This window comes from Opisthocomus hoazin, chromosome 2 (assembly GCF_030867145.1).
Source record: "Opisthocomus hoazin isolate bOpiHoa1 chromosome 2, bOpiHoa1.hap1, whole genome shotgun sequence".
NCBI classification, from domain to species: Eukaryota; Metazoa; Chordata; class Aves; order Opisthocomiformes; family Opisthocomidae; genus Opisthocomus; species Opisthocomus hoazin.
In genome coordinates, this window is record NC_134415.1 from 78,191,462 (window position 1) to 78,219,293 (window position 27,832).

Genomic DNA, 27,832 nt, shown 5'->3' on the forward strand with positions numbered 1-27,832 from the left:
TTGTTCTTTATATAGATCTCACACCCATCATGTGCTTGTCTTCAGTGGTCTGAATCACAGTTGGTTTAACGTTTGGCTTTCCCGGCGGAGCACACGGTTTAGGAATCACACCAGGTTTCCCCTACAGTTCTTTATCTGCGGGGCTCACGCAGAGGCAGCCTGGCTTCCTACGAGAGAGGGAGCGAGCCGCACGCAGGCACTGCGAGAGGGTTTCAAGCTTCACAGTGTCACTCCCCTGCGAAGGCTCTCCCACCGCCGCTGCCGCCGTGCCGTTGCGTGCCGTGCCGTGTGTGCCTCTTCCACTTCCTGCTGCAGAGCCAGTTCTGCCGCTTACCTAGGAGAGGCAGGGAGGGTGTCGTAAAAAGAGGGAAAAAAAAAAACAAAACACCACCACCCCACGCCCGGCCGGGTGAGGAAGGAGAGCCGGGCACGCCAAGAGAGCGACGGGGTGTGCAGGAGGCACGCCAGCCCTCTCGCTTTCCTCGGCCAGCTCAACGCCAGCCTCCCTCGCCCGCAAGGTAAGAAGTGCCGGAGATGCCGCCGTTCTCGATCCCTGTTTGTAGTTAGCTGTTGACCCACTTCTGGCTCTCGCTGGGGGGGTTTTCCCTCAAATTGCTGTCTCGCTCCCTTTTTCCCCCTCCTCCTGTCGTGTAATGATAGCCTGAGTTTCACAGATGGTTACAACATGTTTCAGCCATTTCACTGCAGTTTGGTTGTTGTTTTTGTTTTTTAAATCAGGAGGGTTTTGGGGTAAACACTGGGAACGGACACGCCTGGTGTCGAAATGTTGTCCTGCCTATTTACGTAGCTGCCTGGCAATGCCTGGCAGCCAGGCCTGATCCCGCTCCCGCCCTGCACCGCTGTGCAAGCTCAAGGTGGCTGCTTGTCTGCCGGCACTCCTCTCCTCTCCTCTCCTCTCCTCTCCTCTCCTCTCCTCTCCTCTCCTCTCCTCTCCTCTCCTCTCCTCTCCTCTCCTCTCCTCTCCTCTCCTCTCCTCTCCTCTCCTCTCCTCTCCTCTCCTCTCCTCTCCTCTCCTTTCCCTTCCCTCCTCCCGTCCTACTCCCCCCCCACCTCCAGCGCTGCTCAAGGCTTCATAGGACAGGTCCACGGACCTGGTGAGGGAGAGGTGGCCGGAAAGCGTGAAGAAAACAGGATCATAGGCCCCCATTTGCACCATTCTCTGTGGCGTTGGTATGGAAACAGTGGGAGCGACCTGGTAGTATTTCTTTTTAGTTAGAATAAAATCAGTCATATAAGCCCCCCTCCCATTTCACACGGTAACTGATTGTTTCAGGACACGGGTTCTGTAGGGTAGCGTTGGCTGGGCGATGAGAATGGCAGATCTGAGCTTACTGGTCCTCAACCGCCTCTGAGGGTCACCAGACCAGAAATTCCCCTTTCCCGAAAGCCCCGTGCAGGATGAAGGCCTGGCCTGCCACCACGGGTTGGGGCTGTGAGCCCCGCAGCGGGTGACACCGAAGATGGGAGTATGAGGGGCACAGGCTGCAGGGCCAGTGCCCCGGCAAGCGCTCGCCAGTGCCGCCGGCTGCTGTCAAGCATCTGCCGATTGTGCCGCCGCCTGCGTCGCCGTCAGCCTCTGAGGTCGGGCTTGCTCTTGCTGAGCACCAGCAATATCTTGAAGCATGCTGTATGTTTTTTTTTTAATGGGGTTGTGTTTTTGTGTTGTCTCTCTAAGGCAGGAAACAAGTCATGTGCAGTTACGGCGTTCGTGCCTGTCAGTGCCCTCCACCCCAGCAGCAGATTTTGAAGTTTGGCGGAGTGTACACGTCTGAAAGATGTGTACATCTCCGCCCTTTGCAGGAAAGCAAGGGAGCGAGGCTGTTCTCACACCAGCCGAGAGAGACGCACCAGGTCCCGAAGGCTTCCCCGCGTCCTCCTGCCGTCCGGCACCCCGCAGCCCCGCACTGCGGAGCGGGGAGAGCAGCTAGGGATGAGGGATATGTCAGCCTCGTGAAATGCCAGAGGTTCTCCCTTATTAGGAACCGGAGGCTCCAACGTAAGGCATGAAGCTATAGGAAAGCAGGCTGGGGCGATTCCAACCCCACTCAGCTAGCCCCAGTTTTGGGCCAGGATTTTTAGATGACTTGGGGCCATGTGATGTCGCAGTTTGGGTGTTATTCAGTGCCTGTGGGAGTTCTATCAGCATCAGAAATGAGTGGGAAGTTATCTCTGGAAAAAAAAATCACACTTTGAAGAATACCTAAGATCATTGCAGACATTTTCATATTTCACAAATATTAGAAAACTGGCAGGGAGTGCTGCCTGTGTGCGAGATGCCTGTTTGGATTCTGCTTGACGGTGTTCCACATCTAGTTTCTTACTACTAATTGCCTATCATTCCTAGTACACGCATATGGAAGTCTACACCTGAGGCAAAAAATATCAGGTCTGTGCTAGCCTTTTCACCATGGAGTGCCCAGTGAAGTAACATTAGTGCTGCAAAAGGGAATGTGATGTTTGCCATGCAGGGAGAGCTGGAAGTATGTTCTCCTGTTCTCTTTGGCCTACGTAGACATTCATGCCACGGCTGCAGAAAATATGTAAGAGCAATCATATAGTCAATGTGGAAGAGGAATGTTGTTTTCACATTCTTTTTCTACTTTTTCCATAAGTCATAAAATTAAACATTACCTGCCCTAGAGGGCTTAAAATCTGGGCTAGGAATGTGACATATTGCCTTAGTCTTCACTGTGGAGGGTACCCGAGGGAGAAGGTAAGCATCCATGATGACAGCAGCCAAAATTCTTCATGGTGAAGTGTGAAACTCTGGAGCTTGGATTCCTTGGCTGTGTTTATTTAGATTATATGCCCAAAACAGTTCCCACATTTGCACTTGCTCTTCCTGACAGGATTTGTCTCTGGGTTTTTTTGAGGAAAGTTGTGTCTAGCGTTTCTGTAGAGAAAGCTGCACTTAAGGCAAGTGTACTTACACACTTATGCTTCTCTGACCCCATGGCGCCAGCATTTGTTGCAATCTCAACACGTGCATCCTCGTGGCAGCTTGCAAATTCTGCATCCGCTTACTCCCGTCCTGCAGATGGATACAAGCAGCACTGGGGAGCTTAAAGGATTCAGCCAAAGTACACAGGAATTATTTGGAAATCAAGAAATTCCTGTCCAACCCCACCCCTTGTGATCTCAGCTTTGCCTTAATCTACATCTGTACCATTTCAGAAATGCCAGGACTGGTGAATAAAAAACCCTCCCCTGTGTGTTGTGCACCAGGGAAGGTGAGGCTTCTTTCTTATATTTTCTTTTTTAACTGTGTAGACAAATATAACTTTAACCAAAAGAGCAAAGATATTTTCCCCTTCTCTGGAAGTGGCGGGGAGTGCAGCTATGCTCACGTTGCAGCGTCTCTCTTCTGTTTCTTCATGACATAAGTTTTCTAATCAAAAGCAGATAGATGGTTAGTATGCATCCTGACAACTCTTTGTGCTGGGAAACAGATGAAATACCTGATGGATTTCACAATCAGCCGCAAGAAAACTGCACAGATGAGCCAGAGCCCAGCACCCTTCATCTCCCTGGCCAGCCCCTTGCCTCCATCAGATTTTTTTTAGGAGAGTTTGGCCCTTGCTTCAAATGTGGGTGCCCAGGCCCATGTTCCCCTTCACTTGTGCTCTCCCTGCAGCTTCCCGGGAGCAGCCATCACGAGCAGCGGCCGGCCATGAGCAGGAGAGCTGGGCAGTCTCCCTCTGAGCTCCATGGCAGGAGCAGTGGAAGAACCTCCAGGTCTGGGAAACCTCACAAGGGAACTGGGATGGAGTTTGTTCCCAGGAGCTTGGGTCACTGAGCACCCACCCGGGAAGGTTATTTGCTGAATTAATGCACATTACAGAACTGGGTGTATGAGCAGAGGAAGGAAGAGAAGAAGAAAGGGTGGTTTAAGGAGTTCCCTCAACATTTTTGAGAGCAATCCAGGCCTGGCTACTCTGTCCCTTTAGGAAGGGCCTCTTCACTTTATTACAAGCAGGAATATATGCAGCGGCTCCAGCTGGTTATCAGTAATCTCCTGCATAGTCATAGGTGCAGGGGGGATATTAAATTCTCGAAGCTTTCTGGCAATATCATGATCTGACTTGAAGCTGCAGTGTCTTTGGAAATGAGATTGGGCACGATCTACGCTTTCCAGCGGTCTCTGTGCCAGAAAAGGGATCAGGCTACAGGTTTGTGAGGGTATTTCAATATCCTGAAGCATTCCTTTACCCCAGTTCTGCAACACGGGAGACCTAAGCAAGTTATTTTGCTGTCCTATGTGTAAGTATGTGCAGCATAAGCTAACTAGAAAAGTCAAAGGAAACCTAATGAAACTCTGCAGCATGAGACAGCATAAAATACCAGGATAATGGGCTCAGCCTTGGGTCTTTTCCCAAAAGCCAGGGATCTTCAGCAGAGCAGAAACAACGTCCTGAAGCACTGCTGTCGGAGGAGGATGTTTCTGAATCATCTGTAACATCTCCAGCAGCGTGGGGATTTCTCTTGGGAATTCCCGTCCACATACCATTGTCAGCATTGCTCAAAAAGTGTTCAGCACGTCCTGGGGTTAATTTATCCTTGGGGCCATCTCTACAGACAGAGCTCTGCTGTTGTAACAGCTTCTCTCTCCAGTGAGAGCCACTGAGGGAGGAGGAGGAGGATGAAGTCACTTTTCCTCCTTTTTAATGATGTGTCTCTTTTAACACCCAAGCCTTCAGCCCCTCGGTGCTACCTACCTTGGCCTGCAGGAGCAGGCGCTGTGCTGGTATTAAAGCTCAGCTTTTGCCACTCAGCTATCCTGCAGCAGGATCTAAGCAAAATCATATTTAAAAAAACTAAAAGCTTTCACAGGTAAAAACACAGGTGATGGAATCGGGTCTCTGTTCTGTCTGACCACATTATTTTTACTCAGATATTTGAAGTAATTTTCATAATGTTTAGCTCCTGTTACACACGAAGGAAATAAGGCTATCATTTAAATATTAAATTGATTTGAGAGATATAGAGGCTTTAACCTTTCAGAGGGCTAAAATAATAGGGAAGACATTTTTAAACTCTTCTGAAGTAAGCCATTTGAAGAGTTTGGTAGCTGATCATTTGCAATACAGTTCAATAAAGTCTTAATCTCCCTTCTCCAAAAGGCAGAGTAAATACACTAAACAACAAACCTGAAGAAAACAAGTCTGAATTTTTTTCTGTCCATGTTGCGCCTTTCATTAGGTTCACACAGTCGCTGCATGACCTGTTTCACAGATAGCCACACGTTAGCAATGGAACTGAAAAAAAGAAGACCAACAAATTTGGAGGTTATAGCTTCCAAAGGAATTTGGTAACTTTGAAATCCCATCTGACACACGATCCAAAACCTACTGAAGTCAACAGGGAGATTCCCCTTTACTTCACTGAGGTCTGGATTGAGTTCTCGGTTTCTCCACAGAAATCTGTTCCTCTTCTCATGGTGCTAAACTAAAGGCTGTTGAATACAGAGGGTCTGAATTCAAAGTGTTTTCTAGCATTTTGATCTGACTACTTCAGGGACCTTCAAAGAAGCATCTTCGTGCATCAGGCATTGCAAATTCATTTCTGAAAAGCCATGTTTGAGTGTTTGCTAAGGATTATATCTAATGGGAGGGATGCTCAGACAAGGCGTGTGGCTAAAGGGTTGCAGCTGTACCCTGGTACCCCACCGATGAGCTTGTGCTTCATGAACACCAGGCAGAATTTTGCACAGAGAACCGCTTCACTGGAGATGCTCACTGAGGGGAATGAGGGTTTGCAATACAATTTGTGCTGCTCGAGTGCGCGTCATTCAGGCTACGAGCAAACAGACAGATATCCACAAGTCAGAGCATGTCTGATCAGGCACTTCAAGGCCAGGTGATCCAAGGGTCAGGTTTACAAAGCTGTTGAGATGAGCAAAAGGCAGATGCCTTGCAGAGAGCTTGACACCTAAGCTTCACGGGCACTTCTCGAAGTCTGGCAGGGGACCACTCAGCAGCTTGCAGCCTGCATTGATCGACCTTGTGCTGTGCTGTACTGTCCCAGTGAGTCACAGCCATAGGGCAGCCATCATTTCTACTGCCACCGGACCAAAGGTCTGAGCTGAATGACGTTTTGCCGCAGGACAGCACAGCACAAGTCCTTGTCACGGTCTTGTGCTGATTACGAGAGCTCAAGGTTTTCCCTTTCCCATCGTGTCGGTTATGGCTGTCAGAGAAACCTGACTCAGCAAGCAGGGATGGTGTCAGTGACGTGGCGTGGAGGAAGAGGGATGCAGACCACAGGGAGAGGCAGGCGATCGTGGCGAGCTGACCTTCAGGATTTCAAGCCTGGGTGCTTGTACGGGAAGGAGCTGGTTTGGCACCAGACCCAGCACGCTCGCGCAGGGGTCTGCAGCTGTCAGAGAAGCAGCGTGTTCGCTGTGTTGGTGCAACTAATAGCTGCTCTGAGAACTTGCCTATGTGGGAAAATACAGCAGCATAATTATCCCACTGTAATTATCCCAGATAACTCTCCCTGTGGCGGGGCTTATTATAACATAGGATGTGTATTTTGAAGATATGGTAAATATTCTGCATAGGTGGGTTTTAAGTTACGCAGAGGAAGAATATTTACATTGCAGCTCAGCAGCAAAGCACAGTGGTTTTCCTACTTTCCAGCAAATGTTACACCCAGAATTTTCTATACCAGAGGTACTTTCAGGGGGAAATACGTGTCATTTGATCTGATTAATATGAATGTAAAGTCTGACTCTTGCCCTGTAGCATGGAGAACATCCTTTGCTTTTACAGAATCACTGTGAGAGCCAGGGTAAAGGTCGGGACACTGCCCTATACCTCTCTGTGAGCCTGTTCAACTGTTTTTAATACTGTGGGCATTTGAATATGTTCTTCATTTAACCTTTCTGTTCAAGCTACTGTGACTGAAGTTGGGAGGAATCCTTGGATCAGTCCTCAACTGTGGGGTGGTTTTTACTTTCTTTACCAGGCTTTCAAGCTAGATTCTGTTGCCAAACATTGTCATTCCCATTGCTCAAGTCCTTAGTCCATTCTTCTCTGATAACTCTCCTACTTGGGATTTTAGCTTCTCCAATGTGATAGATGGAAAATGGCTGGGGAAATGAGGAGCACAAGGCTTCTTTCTCTGTACCCCATGGCAACAGATAAAACTTGCTGGGAGCAAGCTAATCTGCACCCCTGTAGCAGAGGATGAAGATGGCTGCACCTCCCGAAGCCCACTCAGCATTCACCCACCACTGCTGCTGTCACTCTGGGTGAACGTGGAGTAGAGGCGTCCATCATCATGGATCGCCCCCCCAGAAGGAAGTGATAATTTTGATGTTTGGGCCCAAGCCAATTCCAAAGGAAGGGAAAAAAAAAAGCAGACAGTAACTAATGTCTCTAAACTGTCTTTTAATTTTCAATAATTTGAAATAACAACAGCCATGTGATAATAGGCTGGATGAATTGGTTTGACAAAATAAGCAGCAACACTTGGAGACCAGCTCTGGAGTTGAAATTACTCAGCTAGGTGTGTGGTGAAGTTTAGATCTGAGGCATTAGCGTGAAGCTATTATTAGAAGGTCCGGAGCCAAATAATTGCAAGTGATCGCATTCCCTGGAATTGGCCTGAGCCAAACCTCCAGACCTAAGCAGCCTGCTCTTTTGTCAGGTACAGAAATTACCTCTGAGCGACAGTTCATGTGCTTTTCCCCCCTCCAGTCTCAGCAGGAACAGTAAGTTCCAGAAATCCCATAAAAGCATCTGTTTTGCGCAATGTGATTTCCAGAACTCTAACCAGTATTTCTTTTCCAGTCTCTGAGATAGAGTTATTTTAGGATTATTGCCTGTGTGAAACTATACCATGTTCACAAGAGTCCTTTCTCTTGTTTTCCAGTTTGCTGGAAGATCCTGGCCTTGCAATAAGGCAGCTGACTTTCATTTCCAGTGCGACTACAAAACTTCAAAATGGCCTCTGTGTCAGGTTAGTCCAAATTATAACTCTGTGCTAGCTGCACTCCAGCTAACCCTCTACTTTCTTGATTTGCCAAAATTCAGCCAGATCTTTCTTGCTGTTTTCTGCCTGTCTTTTTAAATAAATATAAAGAATACAAAGCATATGTGTTGCTCTTCAGTATTGCAGCTTACAGTCATTGAGTAATGACTGATGACAGGCATTTGTCTGTATGGCTGTCCATCACCAGTGTTTCTTCTTCTGCTTTTTCAGGCACTTTTGTGGGTCGAAGCATACCAGTTGAAGTGGATGAATCCATGCCGTGGTCCCCATTTCCCGAACATGTCTTGGAAAAGGCTTTACAGCCTTCTGGAGAGGATATGGAGGATAAGGAGTCCCTAAGACCACGTGTTGCTCGAACGCCTCAGCCTGTGGCTGATCCATCTTGCCTCTGCAGAGCACCACCACATCATCAGCCAGCACCATCCGTGGAGCCAGACAGCAGCTTGTGGTCAAAATACACTGATCCTGATGGAGATGGATGCTTCAGTTCCTCTGGTGAAGCAATAGCTGGAGTAGCTCCCTCCAAGATGCATCTTGTAGCTATGGACAAACCAGGCACGCATCCAAGGCCACAGCTTTCAGCTGACACCGGGCACAACTCCAGTAAATCAGAGGAGAGCTTGTCTGCCACCCCTGAGGACTCACTGGAAGAGAGCAGCCAAGGGAGTTCACAGTCACGACACCCCTCAGCAAACAGACCCCCAGCAGAGCTGGGGACCGTGGACACCGGGTACAACTCCCAGTCACGAGACATCATGGGCATCAAGCACCTGGAGCCCCCGTTACCGCTGGTGTCTGTGCTGAACCCCCAGGACCTCCCAGGACCGCTGATCTCCAGAGAGTTTTTTGGACCTGATCATCAGCAGTGCCCCATGTGCCAGCGCTTGCCCCATCCCAACGCCTGCTCGCAAGCCCATGGCTGCTTTGGGCACCGCTACCCGGCGGAGCAGCACCCCCAGGGCCCATGTAAGTAGCACTGCTCGTCCCATGGGGGGTTTTCCGGGTGTATCACAGCTGTCATTCACTAAGCTGGTGTCTTCCTACTGCACATAATGGCAATGCATAGCATGCAATTATTAACCTTTTTAAACATCTGTTTACAGTCCATTTTATATCTCCAGATTTTCAGGTTATGCAGCCGGATTCTCTCATGCAGAACCTCTGAGCCAGATAAAAAGTTAAAGAGCTCACAGTTACTCATTAAATGAAGGCTAATGATTTTGCCTAGAAACTAGCCTGTCGGTCACGCTGAGCACGCACAGCCTTCTCCCTGCTGTTATTTCATATTCTAGTCATTTCCTTCCTCCTCGCATTCAGCAGCCTCCTATACCCCGACTTAATTCCCGTTGTTTTCATAGATTTCCTTTCTCCCACTTGGATCGCCAAAGTTGAGGATTTCCTGACAGAATCAGTATGGGAGGTTACCCTTGATCTCTGTAAATAGTATCTCCCAGCATTAAGACCAAACTCACCCCTGTGTTTTATTTCTACATGAAAAGAGCATGGCATCCATCATCCTCATTTTTTTGTTGTTGTTGTCAGCAGAAATGAAAGCTCATTACTTAAAATGGAGCCCTCTCAGCTGCTGGCGACTGTATCACTGAACACTGATGTGACTCCATCAATATGGGTGTTTTGGCTCTTGGAGACTACGACACCGTTTACAGCCTGCTATTAATTAGTATCCCTTTTCAGTCTCTGAGATTTTTATCTGTTATGAAGTGAGCTTTGAACATTCAACAGCAATATCATTGTTTTAATGTAATTTATATTACATTAGACTCATAAGACCCTGACCCATTTTGAGCTGGCTTTATAATAAAAATAGCAATGGAAAACAACAGGAATATCGTTGTTTTAATATAATTTATATTACACTAGACTCATAAGACCCCAACCCCTTTTGGGCTGGCTTTGTAATAAAAAGCTGTAGGCCTGTTCCGATAGCAGATAAACAGCATTTATATTACATCTGTTTAAGGAGTTTTGTCATTCCAGCAATGTGCTATAATTAGGTATATGAATTAGGTATCAAAGCCTTAGTTTTCAAATCTGATCTCGGGACTTTGTAAAGGAGAAGGGGCTACAGATGGACTTCCATCAATGCCTACAGCTGAACATTTGCAAAACGTCCTCTGGTTTTCTTTTTGTATCTTCTCCTTTCAGTTCAGCTTTAAGCAGACAAAGAGCTGGTTGCACAACACTCCTCACTATTTACCTCCATTTACCTCCTCCACACGCAGGCATCGTGAGAAGTAGGACATTTACTGAATGAGGCCATTTTGTTTTAAAGCAGGAACTCTGAAAAGCTTTCTTCAGAAAAATTACTACCATTTCAACCATATCCAGAGGGCAAAAAGAATAAAACAAACTCAGATGGCTGGAGCAGATTTGGTCAGCACCAAGATGCTGGCAACTGTACTCCTGTTTCTCACATGCCCGGCACAGCGTAAATCACATCCTGACAGCTCCTTGCATTTCAGATAATCGTTGGGCAGTGGCAACCCACAACAAAGCTCTGCAGTTTGTGTGTTGCAACACGCCTCTCCCAGGGAACAGCAACTGTGCCCGTAGGCTCTAAGCTGGCTCCGGACACCTGCTATTTGAGATACAACAGCAAAGCTGCTTCTGAAGTCAAAGAAATCCTCGCAGCAATGCGATGTGCCCAGGGACCATTATTTCAGATATTGATATATGAGAGCTGTTGGTGTGTGCAGACACGCGTGCTTGGCCATGCTGTGCTTCTGAATGGCAGTGGTTGCATCCATTAAAATACTGTAGCATCAGATGGATCCAAAGGAAGCTGGTGAAACACTGGCCTACAAATCTGTAAACCAAACGGAATCTCCAAGACCCCTGCCACCTTCCCTAGAGCTGGTCACGAGGAACCCGTGAGAAGACCATATTTACTTTCAGTTTTGTTCTCCCAGCCTCTTTCACCCTGTCCTGTTGCAAATAGCTAAGAGACGGAGCAGGGAAATCTCCTAAAATAACCTCAACAAATACGATGGTGCCGACTCACAATTTCATCAGGAACCTCTTTGCAATTGTGGGGTTGGCTGGGGGTTTTTTTTAAAGCGTTGGCTCCTGGAACTGGACTGTTTCATCAAAGCTTTGTTTTCTTTCTTTTTTTTTCCTCCCCAAGTTAAAAAAATTGTAGTCCTCATGGCTGCTAGGAAAAGGCAAGCATGACCCCAGAATAGCTAACAGGATTTAAAAAAACAGTCAAGGGGGGGAAGAGTGCTCGAGTACTGCAGCTTTCAGAGCCAGCTCATAACACCATAATCATGCAGCGCTAATAAGCCCTGCCAGGCTGGACTTTGATCTGCACACAGCAACTTGAAAGTGCGCAGAGCTGCTGCCTAGTGAAAACTGCAAGCAGAAAGACTGAAAGAAAAAAAAATAGTTTTCCCCATTTGGGAAACAAACAGCTTACACTGCTTTCTCTTTCAGTCTATGCCAACATTTCCTCTGTACGTTAGTTATTAAACAGTATCACGTGTGCGCGGCCAACAACAGTAAGGTTTTTCAGAATGACTTGAGCAAAATTGTCACTTTGGGCTTGCCCTGCAGCCTCCTGGATGGCAACAGGAGCAGCAGCAAGGCCTTAAATGGTCACTTAGGCGGAAAATTCATACGGGGTGAAGTAACAAACCAAGAGATTATTTTTTCTCTTTTCATTTACAATAATCACAGTCTGTTTAGCCTTAGTGTTGCAAACTGATTTGTTCCAGGATTCTGCATCTGCTTTCATGAGAACGTTGGGATGATTCATTTTCAGAAGTTATTGCCAAAAAGAAATTAAAAAAAAAAAAACAACCAAAAAACACTGAGGCATGGTAAGTGCAGGGACAAAGCAGCCCTGAATGTTTAACTGTCAGTTGTCCCACCAGCCCAACCCAGGGCAGGGATCTGAACCATGCCGTATGCGGATGGGAAACAGGAAACTTCAGACCGTGAAACGTTCCTTAATCTGGCTTCTTTCGGACCAAGACACCTGCAAATGCCTCCAAACTGCTCAGTTTCCTGAAACATGAAGGAGGATGTGCCTGGAAAGGAATAAACACAAACTGAGGCAAAAATGTATTGGCTGAAATGATAGTTGCTGCCTTTATTTTCTCACCCTCCCAGATGGCAGAGCTCCCTACCAACATTTCACACATCCATCACAACCGCTTCTTCCTGTTCCTGGACCTTGCATGAGAGTTATCCGCCCAGCCCAGCAAGTCATCCCCAATTACTCAAACCCTCGTGCTCCCAAGGGCACCGGAGACCGACCACCCCAGAGGACATGCTCCTCCCCTGGTCCTCCTCGATTCCCGTAAGTATGTCTCAGGGCGGGTGGGTTGTTCCTCTGATCTGATTTTGTGGGCTTTCAACCACTAATTCTGAAGCCTTGTAATGTCAGCATGCCTGGGCTGCAGGGGTATGTGTGAGATGCTGGGTAGTTTTCTTTATTTGCTGTTTTACACCGAGCAGGGGCTTGACCTTACCCTAGAGAACTTCAAAGCCAGATACCCGATACGTTGTTACAGCGCACCCTGCAATGCATGCATTAAGGAAGATAAATGCTTGAAGTTCGGAGGGATGAGGGGTCAAAAAAATATCTCAGTTGAAACCTTAGAGCTCTCCTGCTCGAGAGCAAAGGTCAATTCGGTGGCTCACTGCGGTCTTCAGCGTTACACTGTACCAGCCTGGGATGCCTCAGTCATTGCCTTCCAGACATTTCCTTCTTATCTCTTCCGTAGCGCAGAGAAAAAGGGAGAAAACCTCGTCCGCCGCTGATATATCTCCACATTGCAGTTTGCAGCCTTTTCTGTGATTTTTCATGTAGTAATAAAACACCACACGTCTAGCACTTTTCATCCAGGGCTTTTTGACTGTTTTTCAAGTATTAATTTGCCAGGCCTTATATCTCCCTCCTTATAAGTATGTCATTAACAGATGGGAAATACTATCCATGCAGGATTTTCTCCAGAGTCAGCTACCTGAAGACAGACTGAAGCTTCAGGTACTGAGGACATCTGAAATCAGATCGTTTTTATTGAAGTGCTACAATACTGTTAGAGGTACTAAACTTACAGGCATCTGTGTTTTAAAACGTCTTGGCAGAAATCTGGGAGGTCAGGCAGGAAAAAAGAGGGCAGACAACTGAAATACCGCACCTCTCCGGCCTGTTAGGGGCTGCAACAGAAAAGGGACAGTAAGATAGGGCAGTACCTGCAGCAGAGAAAATTGCACGGAAGATTTTCTATGAAAATGCAAAAATCCTGAGGAATAGTGGGTACCCTTTGCAGTAGTAGAATTTAAAAACCAAGACTCCTAATTTTTAGCGAATTTGTCAGACAAAGTGAAGTTTTGGGAAGATCTGTAAATTAGCCACAGGGCAGGTTTTTTGTGGCCGTTGATGAGGTATGTGTTGCTTTTCTTGGTACTTTCTTCTGCTAAAAGAAATCCAGAATACACGGGGTTTGTTGGCTGGTGTTTGCATGCTGGTTCCAGGAACGGCAGTTATATGTTGGTAATATTTGCCTATAGAGTATTTTGTAACAGAAAACATCTGTACTGAAATGAATAAACCAAATCTTAATATGACAACAGAAAACATGCTGTGACCAGCCTGTCATCATTCATTTAAGGAAGGCAAAGGAAAAAAGGAGAGTGGGCTTGATTGACTAAACATCACTCTATGGGGAAAAGCTCCAGAGAATCCTAACGCTTGTCCAACACATTCAGCCCAGCAGATTGAAAGCACACCTCACCTAAAAATCTCTACAGATTCCCCTTCCTATTGACTTAATCTGTGAAGCCAAAGTGTAGGGCAAGAACTGCTAAGCTTCCTAAATACATCCCTTTCTCTCTGTTGGTTACAATGGAGAAGACATTAGGCAAGGTTGTTGCGGGTCCAGAGTGCAGATCCCTGAGATGAGAAACCATTGCTGAGTCCACTACTGCTGGTCAAGAAATGAATCTTGTTACCTTCAGCAAAATTTTGAGTTTTCTCCAGAGCTGGAGACCCTCCAAGCTGTGCCAGATCTGGAGGTGGAGTGCCCCGTGCTCTCATTTTTCCCAGTCCCCACCTTGCTCTGTGCCTCCTGTGCTGAACACGACAGCCTGAGATGCCACGAAGCACCCTTGAGATAATGGGAAGAGGCTGCCCGAGTGCCACCCTGCTCCCATACGTGTGAAACAACATCCACAGCACGGCACGATTACACAGAAATGGCCTTTGCTTCTGCTAATTGCAAACTGAGCAGCTTCCAGTGCTGAGGCGCATTTACTTCCTGTGGCTAATGTCGCTTCTGCAATAAGCTGCTTCTTGTGGTAGACCGTCACCAAGGTATCCGTTCAACAGGTGCTGTAAGAACAAAGTAGAAACGCTGAGCCAAGCATTTCTACAAGAACTTTTCCTCGTTAATATGCAGGTAAAGTTCTTGGTGTGCTATTAAAAGAAAAAGTCTGAATTTTGCCTGAAAAGAAATATTTTGAAATCCTCGCATGCTTTTCTTTGTAGGAACCAGTTCTACAACCAGCTCCCTAACGGTCAGCTGCCCCCCAAGGCCTGCGGCCCAGACGAAGCATGCTGTTGTCCTTCGGACAATTTTCCATCTCCAGCTGCTGTCCCGAGACCTCTCAGTAACCCCGTGGCCAAGGGAACTCTGAGAACCAGCAATTTGCCGGAGGAGTTGCGTAAGTGGTTAGCAAATTTGCTCTGTGCAAGATTTTACAGCGCAGCCTGACAGCTTTAGGCGGGAAAGATCTGGGGGGAGAGAAGGCAGGGGGAAAGACATTAAGACGCAAAGACAAGAAGAAAAGAAAATACTGAGTGTCATCACGTCTGTAGGGTGCGAGCGTTTGTGTGTGCTGGGATGGAATTATCCCCTTGGATCCCGAAAACATAATTGTCATTAATTGCTTGTTATTTTGTTTACAAAAAACACTTTGATTGTTTTCACAACTTCTTGCTAAACAGGATGTCCCTTTGAGGCACCAAAGCTTACAGTAAAAGACTAGTAACAAACACAGCCCTAGGGATAAAGAGTTTCTGCCTGTCCCAAACTAGACAAAAATGTCGAGTCTCGACCTCAGTTTCTCTCTGACCCGGGGAGCGGGGAGGACTTTGGGGCAGGAGCCCGCGGCGAGGGCTGCGGGCGGCACAGGCGCTGGCTGAGGCACTTCCCCTGCTGCCAGCCCCTGAAATGCTTTCGCGCCTCAACTCCTACAGGAAAGTCACGTTTCAGAAAACTGCCTTCCTTCTTAGTGTTGTGCTGGCTAGCAGGTGAGATATACCGATGCTAAGAACCCTCCACATCTCTCCTGGGGTTTCGATTTTTCCTGTAGTCTTCGTTTTGCACGTGGCCTTTCAAACCCAGGAAGCTGCATCCCTCTGGCCTGTAGGAGTGCGTTAGGACACCGGATGCCACTCTTCGATAATCCCTACTTTCTCACTTAGTGTGTCCCAGATACAGGAATAACCGGATAAAATCGTGTTATTTGTGATACACGCACAGCTGGATTAGGTTAGCCAGCCGGTTTACCCCCACCTGCAAATCTGTGAGTCTTTACCTAGCAAGAAAACTCCTTCCATGATGGCGAGGGCAGCTGAAGACATTGCTGTCGCCCGCGCTCACAGGGGGCGAGTGCTGCTGTCAGGTGAGGCAGCACGGCATGCGTCAGGGCTCCTCCGGCTCTCAGCCACGGCAGCGAGCTCTGGGGAGAAGCTGTGCCGCTTGCAGCCGGTGCTGGTGGCACAAGCCCTGGGTGAGGGCCCAACCTCACGTACGCCAAAGCAGCAGCTCTGGCAGCAGGGCAGGGCGAGCAGCAGAGTGACCTTACCCTCTCCAGCTTCCACACGGGTGCTTGCCAGCCGCAAGGCAGCAGGACCTTAAATCTAGATCAAAGTTTCTGTACGGGGCGTTGAGTTCAACACCAAGCCACTGTGATATCCCACATCCCTTTCGTAAATAATCCAAAGAGACATAGGCAGGCAGAACCCACAGCGCGGTGGAAAAGGGGGGCTGTGAAAGTCCCACCCTCCAAAGGGTCTATTTTAACGCATCACATATTCATACGGACTCTTCTTCTCTCCCAGGCAAGGTCTTTATAACCTACTCAGTGGACACAGCAGTGGAGGTTATGAAATTTGTGAACTTCCTACTTGTAAATGGATTTCAAACTGCTGTAAGTATTCCTTCCGGAAAGAATGACTTTCAACCAGGGGAGAAAAGATACATTTTTTAAAACAGCAGAGGCAATACAAAGTCCATTTAAAAGTTTTTTCTGTTTATCATCGCATTTTGTAGGTCAAAGAAGATCCAACTAGAATGAACTAACCTTGGCTTTAAAAGTTATAACTTTAATAATTTGCCTTTTTGTTTGCTCATATTTTAACTGAATTTTATGCTTTAAAATGTGTTTTAATAACGACCTTGGAAAATTCCATTTAGTGACACCAGATACCAGACGCGCAATGGTATGAGGTTTTGTGAGCTATTCCATTAACATTGTCTCATATTTGATCTGTAATATCAATATTAAAAAAGGTCAATTTTCATGTTCATCCCATCCTAGCTTTTTTTCTGCGATACTATTACATCGTTGGTTCTTCAGATGTGAATATATTTCTGCTAAAAAAATGATCTAAAATCAGTGTGTTTGACACAGCTTAATGAAACAGCCCAGCTCATGGTTTCATTTGCTTTGTTATACTTTTAAAAGGGATTCTAAAATCACTGGCCTGAAAAGATCTGTGTCCTACTGTCTAATCCCATAAACCATCCAGATTTTCATTTAACTTCTCGTGAGTTTGCTTCATCATAATGGTCCTCTCTAAGGGAACCATCCACAGAGGCTCTAGGATTCAGTGTGCATCAAAATCTTGATTCATATTTTCTTATTTCAAGTGCATATGCTATCTGACCCCTCAACCTTCACTCTTTGGCTTCAATTCAGGAAAGCATTTAAGCAAGTGGCTATCATTAAACTGAATGAGACTCAGTGGGAGGCTTTGCACACACTTATTTATTTTCACGAATCAAAGATTTTTTCCAGAGACTGCAATTATACTTCTCTCCAGCAGTTCTGTGCTATGACCAAGTCATAAGAAAGCTTTGGGCACCACAGAGGTACAGAGTAGGAGGCTCATTAACAGCACCTTTGCCGGACAGGCAATTCTTGGAGCCTGCTGCAGAATAATAAATACAGCAAAATGGCCTCAAAGCAGGGAAACAAAGAGGGTCTCTGCTTTCAGAAAGTGAGAAAGAAAGACTTGAGAGACGAACACGACTCTTCTACCAAAAGTTTGGAGAAATTAATTCTTACTCCATTGGTCACAGTCATTGAGTTTCAGTTTCTGAGCTTACTGAGCGCACAGGGAAGTGAGCGGTGTTGGTTGTATTCAGTCCTGTGAAGTCCTCCACCTCTCTGCTCTCACTGAAGTCTGGGTTACTGCATCCAGCACCAGTGACCTGGCTGACTTCCCACCACACACCCTGAAAATTTAGTTCAATATGAAGCTAAAACTTGACGCTCAGTATATAACTTCGCAGCCAGAAAATAGTGGACATTTGCAGCTATACAGATAGAGAAGGTGGGCAGCCATCCACCTTCTTGAGATGTTTAGAAGCAAAAAAGCCAGTTTGCAAACATTCAATGTCTAACGTCCACCATCAGAGGTTGCTTGTTGTTCTGATGAACAAAAATGCCCGGGAGTTGGGAGCTGGCAGGGCAGGGCGGCCGGTCGAATGCCCGGCTGAGCGGGACCCCGGCCGTGTGCCTGCAGCAGCCCCCCTCTGCCTGACTGGGGTGCATGTCCAGGTCGACTCTGGACTGCAGGGAGAGGGGAGAAGTTGTGCACACACCGGTTTCTTTCGTAAGGGAATTAGGCATGCATGTCAGAAACTAGGGAAAAGAGCAGGTGCCTTTTCAGTGCCACCAAATGGGGAGGAAAGGTGAAGGGATGCTCACTGCACACTCTCATTCTCTTGCAGATTGATATATTTGAGGACACAGTACGAGGTATTGACATCATTAAGTGGATGGAGCGCTACCTAGGTGATGTATGTAAAGGCAATTTAACCTCGTTCATGACAGAGGTGACCTGAGGAAAATGGTTGAATTATTCCAATAGCAGCAGGAGCAGAATCAAGATGCTACTGTTGTCTTCCCTGTCCTTACAGAAACGGCAGAGACCTTGCAGAGAGAGCATAGACAAATTTCACTCTCTTCTGTATCTTACGGTCCCAAAGCTCTTTCTTTAAGAAATGAAGTGCTAATCCTGGCATTCCTGCCAAATTCCAATGACGGCTGTTACACTCAGCCTGAAGCTGCCATTGGACAAGTTGTTCCTCCATCTCATTTTTAAATAGTGGGTTTTAGATATGCTTGGTTAAAATGATACCTGCATTTCATCCCAGGCTGTGTAGTCATGGCTAATGTCCACCCTGCCTCTCACCTATAGCTTTTACATCGCTAACTAAAACACTGAAGGGTTCTTTTGGATAAACCAACCTGTATATAAACTGGAAATTGGTATTCTGTTAGTCAAATGATAGATTTGCTCTCATCACTTTCTATCTATCTAAGCCATAAAATAGAGCTTTATGTTGGTGCCAGCGCAGTCCCCCACAGCAACAACTTCCTCTGAAGTTGAGCTGAGCGGTGAGTGCACATCTCCTTTAGGATCGAGCCAAGTGGTCCCATTACACCAGCACAGCTGGACTCAAACTGGCAATTCTGTTGCTCGGCGCATGCTACCATGGGGTGGCTTCCTTCGATTTGTGCCTTGCTGGGTAGCCACTTGGCCTCTGACTCACTCCGGGCAGACCCCATGGTTTGGGAACAGGATGACAACGTGGTGGGCTCTCCCTCGCCCAAGCAAGGAAGCTCAACCATCTGAGGCAGCACTACACATGTTTCCTAAAGGTGTCCAGCAGGACACCGTAGCTCAAGTGCACTACCACGCAGGCATGGTACTACTGCACGCCGAGCCAGCTTGGGGCTTCTGCTGTGGCAATGAAGTCATGCCTTTCGGGGCTTTCGTCAGGACAAATTAGGCCTGGACACAACATGTGTAATGGAGGTACTGAAACTAGAAGCCAGGGTGAATTTGCTTTTGCCAAGAACACCTAAAACGCAAACTGGCAGTTCTCCTTTGGTACTCCTGCACAGTCAGTAGGAGAGGCTAGCACGTGCAGAGAGCAATTCCCCACCTCCACACAGGGATCTTTCTCTGCCTGCCCGCCCCAGAAATGTTTGGTTTGCTCCACTGACTGTAAAGGCAGTTTCTAACTTCAAAACCTCACACGTGTGAGGAAGAAGGGACTGCTTGGACACAAGCAGTGGGATGTGTGCAACCAGGCATGTCTCTGCAAACCCCCAACATCTGTAAGTACTTACATGCATGTCAGGCACAAGCAAAAGTAATTCTGGAGTATGTTAAGTTGGTGTAAGGGATAACGGCTCCTTACTGTATTTGACCTTGTGGTGGGGCAAATTCCCTTGACACTGCACAGAAGGAAAGAGTTAATTAGGTGCCGGGCTGACTCTGAGCCATAGACTTGGAAGCTTTACACAGCTTGGTGTGGTGGGGATGAAAGACAGGCCCTAGGTAAACACAAGTAGGAGGCTTTCATCTGCTGAGTCTCCTCACTGGCCCACCATTAAGGACGAAAGACATTTCCCAGATATGAAGGATGGCCCCTCTGTGGAAACCTGAGCTCAGTGGGGGCCTGGGATTAAAAAAGTGGCAGGCAGGATCCGGGCTGTCCTGGCAATGCAAGGACCATTGCCTTCGGGCCACCACAGCAAGGTGGGACAGAGCTGCTGGGAACCCCTAAACCTGCCCAGGGTGTCTGCAACAGCCCACCTCTCTGCACAGCCACCTCTCTGCACACCTCACCACTAAGGAAATCAGCAAGAAAAGTTGTCATTTCTGTTGCCAAGAGCCCTAGACATAACTTCCATAGACAACTGCCGTTAGTGGCTTTATGTATAAAAAGCCATAGATGGTTAAATAGATGCACTTTTACATAAGCTGTTGGAAAACATTTAGGTCTGAATTTGAAGATAAAAATTTTCTGCACATGTACATAGACACTCCAAGCTGATAAAAAGTAGCTTTTTATTACAGGGATTCCAACTGTAAACTGGTAGCTGCTAACATATCTCTTGACATTTAGATTTTCTATATTATGAGATCTCGAGAAATAATGAGGAGAAGGAGTGTGCAAATTCTCCTGTATTTCCTGCCAGAATGAATGAGATCCTCTCATGTTTGCCAAGAACAGAAAGATCACTTAAAACACAAACTGGCAGATTTCCGATCTGCCTCTACCAAGCACGCAGCGTTTCCCAATTTCATAGAAGTGCTTTTCTCCCTAACAGAAGACGGTGATGATAATCATAGCAATCAGTCCAAAATACAAACAGGATGTGGAAGGGGCCGAGTCCCAGCTGGACAGAGATGAACATGGCTTACATACTAAATACATCCACAGGATGGTAAGCAAGGACATGCATTTGCTGTTTCACAAAGACCCTCTCTCTTCTTCTCAAAAGACAAATCTGTCTCCAAATGGCAGGTTCTTTGCTTTGTTTTCCTTAATCCCCATAGTTAAACACCCCCCTTTGGAATTCATTAATCCTCCCTCTCATCAGCTCCGTATGCTCATTAACATCTGCTAAGAGGTTCAAGGAAGAAAAATCCTATTAAACATGCTCATCTTATTTCTCCATATTCTTTATTGTTCAAAGTTTTTTCCCTCCTTCACCTTCCTGAGCCCCTGTTGCCCTGTCGTACTGCTCTGAGCACAATCTTACCTAACACCGCCCGACCTTCCCCCCTATAAACCTATCGTTTCGGCCATCCTGTAACTGAGGTCTGTATTCGGGCAGCAGTAAAGCTGACTGAAAGGTGGAATTGCGAAGCGAAGGCCAGAGCTGCAAAGGGGGCTCCTAGGGGTGCAGGGTGACAGGGGAGCAGCAGGTGTCACAGACGCCCATCTCTGCAGTCTGTCGCAGGACGGAGCAGAAGAGCCCGCAGAGCCGTGAAACTCATCGTTTTTCCCTCAGTTCGCAGCTTGCTGCCTTTCTCGCCCTACAACCCATCTGATTCCCCAGTCTGGTCCTGCAGCCAGACTTCTCAGAAGCTGTCACCAACAGACGAGCTCTCAGCGGTACTTTGCTGCCCTTGCCACCCCCAGGATGCCTGTGTCCAGGGCCGCGTCCCAGCTCAGACGCAGAGCTGGCACATGGGGAGCCGGCTGGGCCCTAGCTTGGACACAGAGCCGGCCTCCAGCTGAAATCTTTCACCCTGTTGGAGACTGAACAGAGGCTTTAGTCAAGCCAAGCTTCATCAGTTCTAGATGGATTTCATGGGACTGCAACTGCAGCTAAACCCGCAATTATTTCACATCACAGAACTCAATGCTCAAGAAATGGTGACAGATCTTTCCTGTATCCTTTCTTTAGTAATGCAGAATCAGATCAAGTGGCCAAACAAAATGATACCGAGTCCACCAGCAATAGATAAAATCACTTAACAGAAGAGCAGTTTGAGTAAGCAACAAATGTTTTTACACATAGGATTCAGAAGCATGGAGAGAAAAAATTAACGTGTCATTACAGTAAATCTGGCAACTTGTTCTATTCTAGATGCAGATCGAGTTTATACAACAAGGAAGTATGAACTTCAGATTCATCCCTGTGCTTTTTCCAAATGCCAAAAAGGTAACATCCCTACATGCATATATACTTGTTCCATGATTAAGCACATATTATTTTGATCACAATGCACCACATGAAATCTTAAACCCCAAACCCTCAGTTTCTTGGTTCTTAATATCCCACTAATCATATTCCAAAGCTACATTTTACATGAAAAGTTTGTAGTTTTATGTACATACAGATAGAAAACATTTCATCCACAATATAAATCAGCACATAAATGTATGTCTGATGATGAGTGTACAACTAAAACTCAAATTCTCTTGAGCATTGAAAAAATTTAAATGGAGAGAGACAATCTATCCAGCAAGCATGCTTTTTGTATTAACCCTTTTATAATTTTGTCCAGATGTAATACCAATGCGTGAGATGGGAGAGATTTATGACTGATGTAAAGTGAGGATCTGGAAGAGGGTGGGTTGAGAATATAAAAATAAAGAGGATAATAAATATTCAAGTACTAGGCTATTGCTTGAACTTTGATGGGCCCATCAAAGGAAAACTATAGGGTTTTTTAGGACTTGCAATTTCATCTGCCCTCCTTATTGGTTTTGAAGATTCATTTCAGAATAAGTAATGCAACATATTCCTGTCTCTTCTTCCTCACTCTGAGGGAATCTCTTGGATTTTTCACAAGGCCAGAAAAGTTAAAGGGTTTCAGCTATAGCTGACAAATTGCATTCTTCCCCAAATGTAGAATAGATGTATTGTATTTGTGTGCACTTCTCGTTGCTAAATGCTGTGTGCACGGTTGGATAGCTGTCATGTTATCCCTAGGTACAGCTGCATTTTGGAAAAATATGGAAAGATTCTTTACATTTCTTTGGGTGCCCAAAGTTTAGAACGTGAGTCAAAATTTAAACAATGTTATCAATGATTGTAGGGCTGTGAAGTCCCACTGCCCTTGTGGATTTTAGTATAATGAAGTTCTTTATTTAGGCACCAATTTAATATAAGCTCAGAAATTTGAAAATATGTCCATGGGTTTGTAAAATATGCGAAGTCCTTTGGAATGAATGGTATGTCTGGTGCCTCATGTCATTCAGCTCCCTTCCTGAATGATCTCGGCCTGGTACTCGCCTTAAGTGTGAAAAGCCGGGAAACGGCACTGGCGGGAATTGGGCAGACCAAAGGCAGGGAACCAGTCAGCATGCTCAGTTGGTCTTTGCAGGCTGATCTGGAGGGAGAGGGCAGGACCGCTCCCCGCTGCGGGAGCTCCTTGAGTGCCTGCCACGCAAACAGAGCAGGCAGCCCACAGCCACTCGGCACCGTAAGGGCTGCAGAGAGAAGTGCCCCAGCAGGCACTGTAGCTGCCTTTGGGCCTTGAGGCAGACACAAGAACAATAAACTTACATTCATTTTGGCTGAACTTTCTGTATCGGAAGACTATTTAGCATATAGCAGCAGTTCTCCCCGACAGTGATCTATAAGGAATTTCCAGGGTTGGTTTGTTCAGCTGCTCCTATCAAAGCACGAGGCTCCAGGCAGCCTTCCTGCCCATCCTCTGTAGTCTGCATTACCCTTCGGTTTTTTGAGAGGTGACTTTCTCATCTAAATTATGCAGATCAGCATTTACTATCGCTGTTCAGCTTTGCTCTCTTTCTCCACACTTTTCTTTGGTACATCATCTACCTTCATCTAACTAGTTAATGATAATATAACTGAGGACGTCATGGATGGAAGGAGAGCACCAGAGCCTGAACAAGTTGCAGTAGTGAAGTCTGTGGGCAGTCAGAGGAAGTGAGGTACCTGAAAAATGCCATGTATATGTAGGATTGGATTGATGTTGGCTGGCAAATTATTTTCATTTTGTCTTTTTTATACTGCCCTTTACGTGTTCAAGTCCTGCTGTAGCTGGCAGTGGAAAAGAGCAGGAAAGCAAGGTTTGGAAGGTTTCATCTGGGGACACGGCTCTTAGATGAGTTAATCTCATATGAAGCACATCATAAAGCACTGCTGGTATGTGAAAGTTAGTTGACCTCCAGCAGGAAGGGATCTACGTGATACAAAAAGTGTTTATCAGGAAACTGAATAATGAGGGGGAAAAGCACAACACACAGTTAAGGTGGAACTGGCATTTCCAGCTTCAGACCGTACACTGCTAACGGAAACCTGGGTCTTGCTGGTTCAAGGCATGCACTGAGCCAATCCACAGAAATGTGTCCTCCTGATCTGGACACCCGATGACCAAAGCACTAAGCTGTGACTGCCCCATGCTGGAGGCTCCCTCTGGCAGAGCGGAGGCAGCTGGAGGGGTGAGGTGAGCAGGGTCAGTGCCAGGGAAGCCAGCAGAGCTCAAACCATGTTCTGCCAACATGGCCCTGGACACACGTCCCTGTCCTTGGCACTACTACGCTCTGCCCGCTTCCTACTAGTCTGATCCTAAGAGTTATGAAATACTCTCTATGGCGCAGAGAGAATTTCCTCTCGGCTTACAGATGCACAGCTGAATAAAAAATATTGAAAGGGCGGTAACCATTTTCCCATTACTCCCACCCGCAATGACAGCCGGTGTTGCGTGGCAAGGAAAAGCCCCCTTCTCGCTTTCTCTGCTCTCCTTCTGGATCAAAACAGCAGCTATCGTTACCCCTTTACCCCCACACACCTCCCTCAAGTTAATATTATTACCAGAGTTGATTAGCGTGCAGGTGCTTTTTGCACCGAGTTCATTATGTAGGATATTAAATGAAATTGGCCGCAGGAGCAGTTCTGGAAGAAAGGCACAGAGCCTGTCTCTGGATGTATGGTGCCTCTCTCATTATATCCCCACTTGCTGGTTTCTTACCTGCTATACATTTCTCATACTAATTTCCATCTTTTCAAGCTCAACTAATGATTTCCCATGTGGACCTGTATTAAATGCTTTGCTGAAGTCCAGACTGACTAGGTTTACTGCATTTCTTCCCTCCAAAAAATGTAGTTTCTTATCAAAGACAGAGAGAGGGCTCATTTGGTAACACCTCACTGTATTTCATTGCATTTCCTTCTATAGCTCTTCATAAGGTTTAGTAAAGAAAAAAATTTTACGCAATACGGGTGTGCATGTGCATGCAAACATAGTTATCTTCCTTTCTCCCAGTACCATTTGAACCTCTTGGCAATTTCAAACAGTTTTGTCAAAGGAATAAAGTTCACAAAGGTTAAAATCCATTCCTGTGCAAAAACAGACTTGCAGGTGGAGGCGAGAAATCTTATTCGTGCTCCTACCGAAGGGAATGCTGTGGGATCTTACCCTTGTTGGGCAGTGAGGCGTCCCCCTGGAAGAGCAACATTTTAAAACCTCCACTTTGGTGGGACCGTTGAGCAAAGCCTGTACTTTCTTGGCCACTGGAGTAAGAGGAAGGCCAGGCTTCACAGATACCTCTCCCACTCACCAAGCTGCTTGTTCAGAAGCCTAGATGAGGCCAGACTAATGAGTCTGTAGGCATCTGTGGGACTTACTCCTTCTTGTTAGATGTAAGTCCTATAGATCTGGCACAGTGATTACACCAATCAGCACAAACTGCTCCCTGAGCAGTGGAAACGATGCAGCCTTGTCCCTACAGCTGTCCAGGCCAAGGAAAAGACAGCCAATTTGAGCAGCACAAGGCTCGGGAATGAGAGACGTGGACTGCAGCTCGGCTGTTTGCTGGCAGGCAGGACACGTGCTGCCCGTGCCAGGGCATCCCCTGGCCAGGCGCCAGAGACGGGGTGCACGCCAGCAGCTTTTTGCTCTGTCCTCTGGGAGGTAGCTCCACGGGCTTCGCAGGGACTGTGCTGCTCCGAACAGGGGCCGCCTCAGGAAAATACTGCCCTGCCAAAGAAGAGGTCCAGGGAGCAAGTGCTGGATGTCTTGACTGCTCATGTTGCTTATCGGCTGGCTCACTCTGGCTGTGCTCTGGTGTCTCCAAAAACACCTCTCCAAAAAGAAATCTCCCTCTCCACAGTGGACATGAGCTGGTTTTGGTCAAGGATCAGTCTGTGACCCTCTTTTAATTAGTGGTACGAATACAGCCCTTCACCCCTACACACCCAGGCTGTCCATATGGAAACTTCCCAAAGCTGTGGAGATACAGGAACATGAGGTCCGAGCAGGCTCCTCTGAATTGGCCCGCTGTCACTATCCAGGGCCATGGTGGCCCCATTGTCATTACGTTAACGGGCATTAGCCAACCCCTCTGAAAGGCTGCATCTTTCCCAGATTGTGGGGAGTGGTGGATATTTGACCCTGCTAATCTGGAGATGCATCGGCCTCAGCCTCCTGCTTAGGAGGTGGCCAGAAGACACCACGCTTGGTGAAGGAAGGACCAAGGGGAGTGGAGAGAACGCTACCAGAATGAGAAATGCTCCCCTGGGGTCCTGCTCTTTCCCTGTCAATTCTCATCTCTAGGTTGAACATGCTGTGTGGATCCTCCAGCAGCTACTAAGGTGGCAGCCTTTCCCTGGTAGGGGCACTGAAATGTGTCCCTTCTCAATGTTTATTCTCACAAGCCTTTAGATGCCTGTCACTGAGATCAGGCTCCCTTTGAAACATGGTAAAATTAGCCAACATGACAGCAAAAAAGAAAGAGAGACAGGCAAGCTGTGAGATCACACCAAGTTCATTTATTCAGGAACCCAAATACAGTTCTGAAGCCAAATTAAAATTTCTTGTTGTTATGGGAAGTGCCTAGAACAGACAAAATGAAATCTTGCTTGGCAGGGTCTGACGGAATCTGCAAGGTTCTGGTACAGATTCAGGAGGATTTATGGGATTTTGCTTTTTTCCCCTTGTTTTTCAGGAACACGTGCCTACCTGGCTGCAGAACACTCACATTTATAACTGGCCGAAGAATAAGAAGAACATCCTTTTGCGGTTACTGAGGGAGGAGGAGTACGTTGCTCCTCCAGTAGGACCTTTACCAACACTCCAGGTTGTGCCGTTATGAACATTATTACCTAAAGTGTATGACAAGCAGTTGTTAAAGGGTTGTTCCTGGCAGGGAGCCAACGCTCTTCCAGATGGCTCCTTCTGATGACAGAAGACACACTTTCTGCTAAAGGAATTTGTTGTCTTGGGTAACTCAGGCTCGGCTTGTTCTCTACCATGTTAAACATCTATTGCTGAAGCCGATGGGGCAGAAATTTTTCCTCTAGATTTTTAAATAAGCTGCAATTGGAAAGAATGCCCGGTTTTATTTTAACATCTGTTTTTAACATATTCCTTTATTAGCCGATATAGCAAACAAATACCAGAAATCATGTCGCAATAAGTGTAAACCAAAAATGACATCCTCCTTTTTGCTCAGGGTTTCCTAAAGATATTCCTGACTTGTATAGCATTATCGAACAATTAATTTGTACACACACGATTAAATATATCTGCCTTTTGTAAGGCTACCTTATACATTGCGTCAGTTTTTATTATTGCTGGGAACAACGGAGGAATGGTAACTGTTGGGTAACGCCAGTTTTCCTTAGCCTGTCTTGCATAAAGACACTGTCTTCAATTAGAGGACTCTCAGATCTGAAATCTCTGGAGTTCCATTTCTTACAGCTCGGCCCCTAACACCTTCAGCGTGTTGCAGCAACAGTCCACAAAAGGAGAGCTAAATGCCTGACTACGTGCGTGCTGTCAGTTCCATGGAACGCTGCAGTATTTTTTATGGTGGGCCTTTAGCTTCATTACTGCTCTTCAGCCCTTATTTAAAACAGAGCATGTCAAAGGACAGCTGGCATGTGGAAAGCCAGCGACTGTTAAGAGAAATAACATTGACTCCTACAACTTGTATGCAGTACGGAACAATAAAATAATCATCAGAGATGTTGGAGAGCCACAGGGTGTTGGCAACCAGGAAGGCTCAACAGCATCACATCTGCTAAAATCTGAACTTTTTCTTTTACAGAGCATGTAACCACGACTTTGGTGAAGGTTCTTTTTTTAAAACTGCCTTAACCTTACTGAGGTAACAGTGGACCCTGTTGGCCTAAAATTCTGCAGCCCTTATTCTTTAGAGTAGTTGTACAAGAATGTCCTGCTCTGATACAGACCACTTGATGCCTGCTCAATGCAGGCTCCTGCCAAGATCCCCCACAACTTTAGTATTTGTTATAGAATGACCCAAACACAGCC

General features: G+C 46.6%; 1 protein-coding gene and 1 long non-coding RNA gene across 3 annotated transcripts; one reads left to right on the plus strand and one right to left on the minus strand.

Moving 5' to 3' along the window:
• Positions 1-5,271, minus strand: LOC142360580 (uncharacterized). The gene is made up of 3 exons (XR_012763188.1): positions 5,169-5,271; positions 2,952-3,052; positions 1-334 (listed from the first exon to the last, which is right to left on the minus strand). It is a non-coding gene; the product is annotated as an uncharacterized LOC142360580 (long non-coding RNA).
• On the plus strand, positions 199-27,080 carry TRAF3IP2 (TRAF3 interacting protein 2). 2 transcript variants are annotated; one of them, XM_075414200.1, is made up of 10 exons: positions 199-518; positions 7,897-7,983; positions 8,227-8,982; positions 12,148-12,337; positions 14,531-14,706; positions 16,109-16,197; positions 18,006-18,074; positions 20,401-20,517; positions 21,670-21,744; positions 26,502-27,080. In XM_075414200.1, the coding sequence occupies exons 2-10, from the start codon at positions 7,968-7,970 to the stop codon at positions 26,646-26,648; spliced, it is 1,635 nt and encodes a 544-aa protein (XP_075270315.1). In that variant the 5' UTR covers positions 199-518; positions 7,897-7,967; the 3' UTR covers positions 26,649-27,080. The 2 variants fall into 2 exon arrangements, with proteins under 2 accessions (XP_075270315.1, XP_075270316.1); XM_075414201.1 differs by lacking the exons at positions 199-518; positions 7,897-7,983; positions 8,227-8,982 and adding an exon at positions 11,570-11,855.
• Positions 27,081-27,832: the final 752 nt, after the last annotated feature.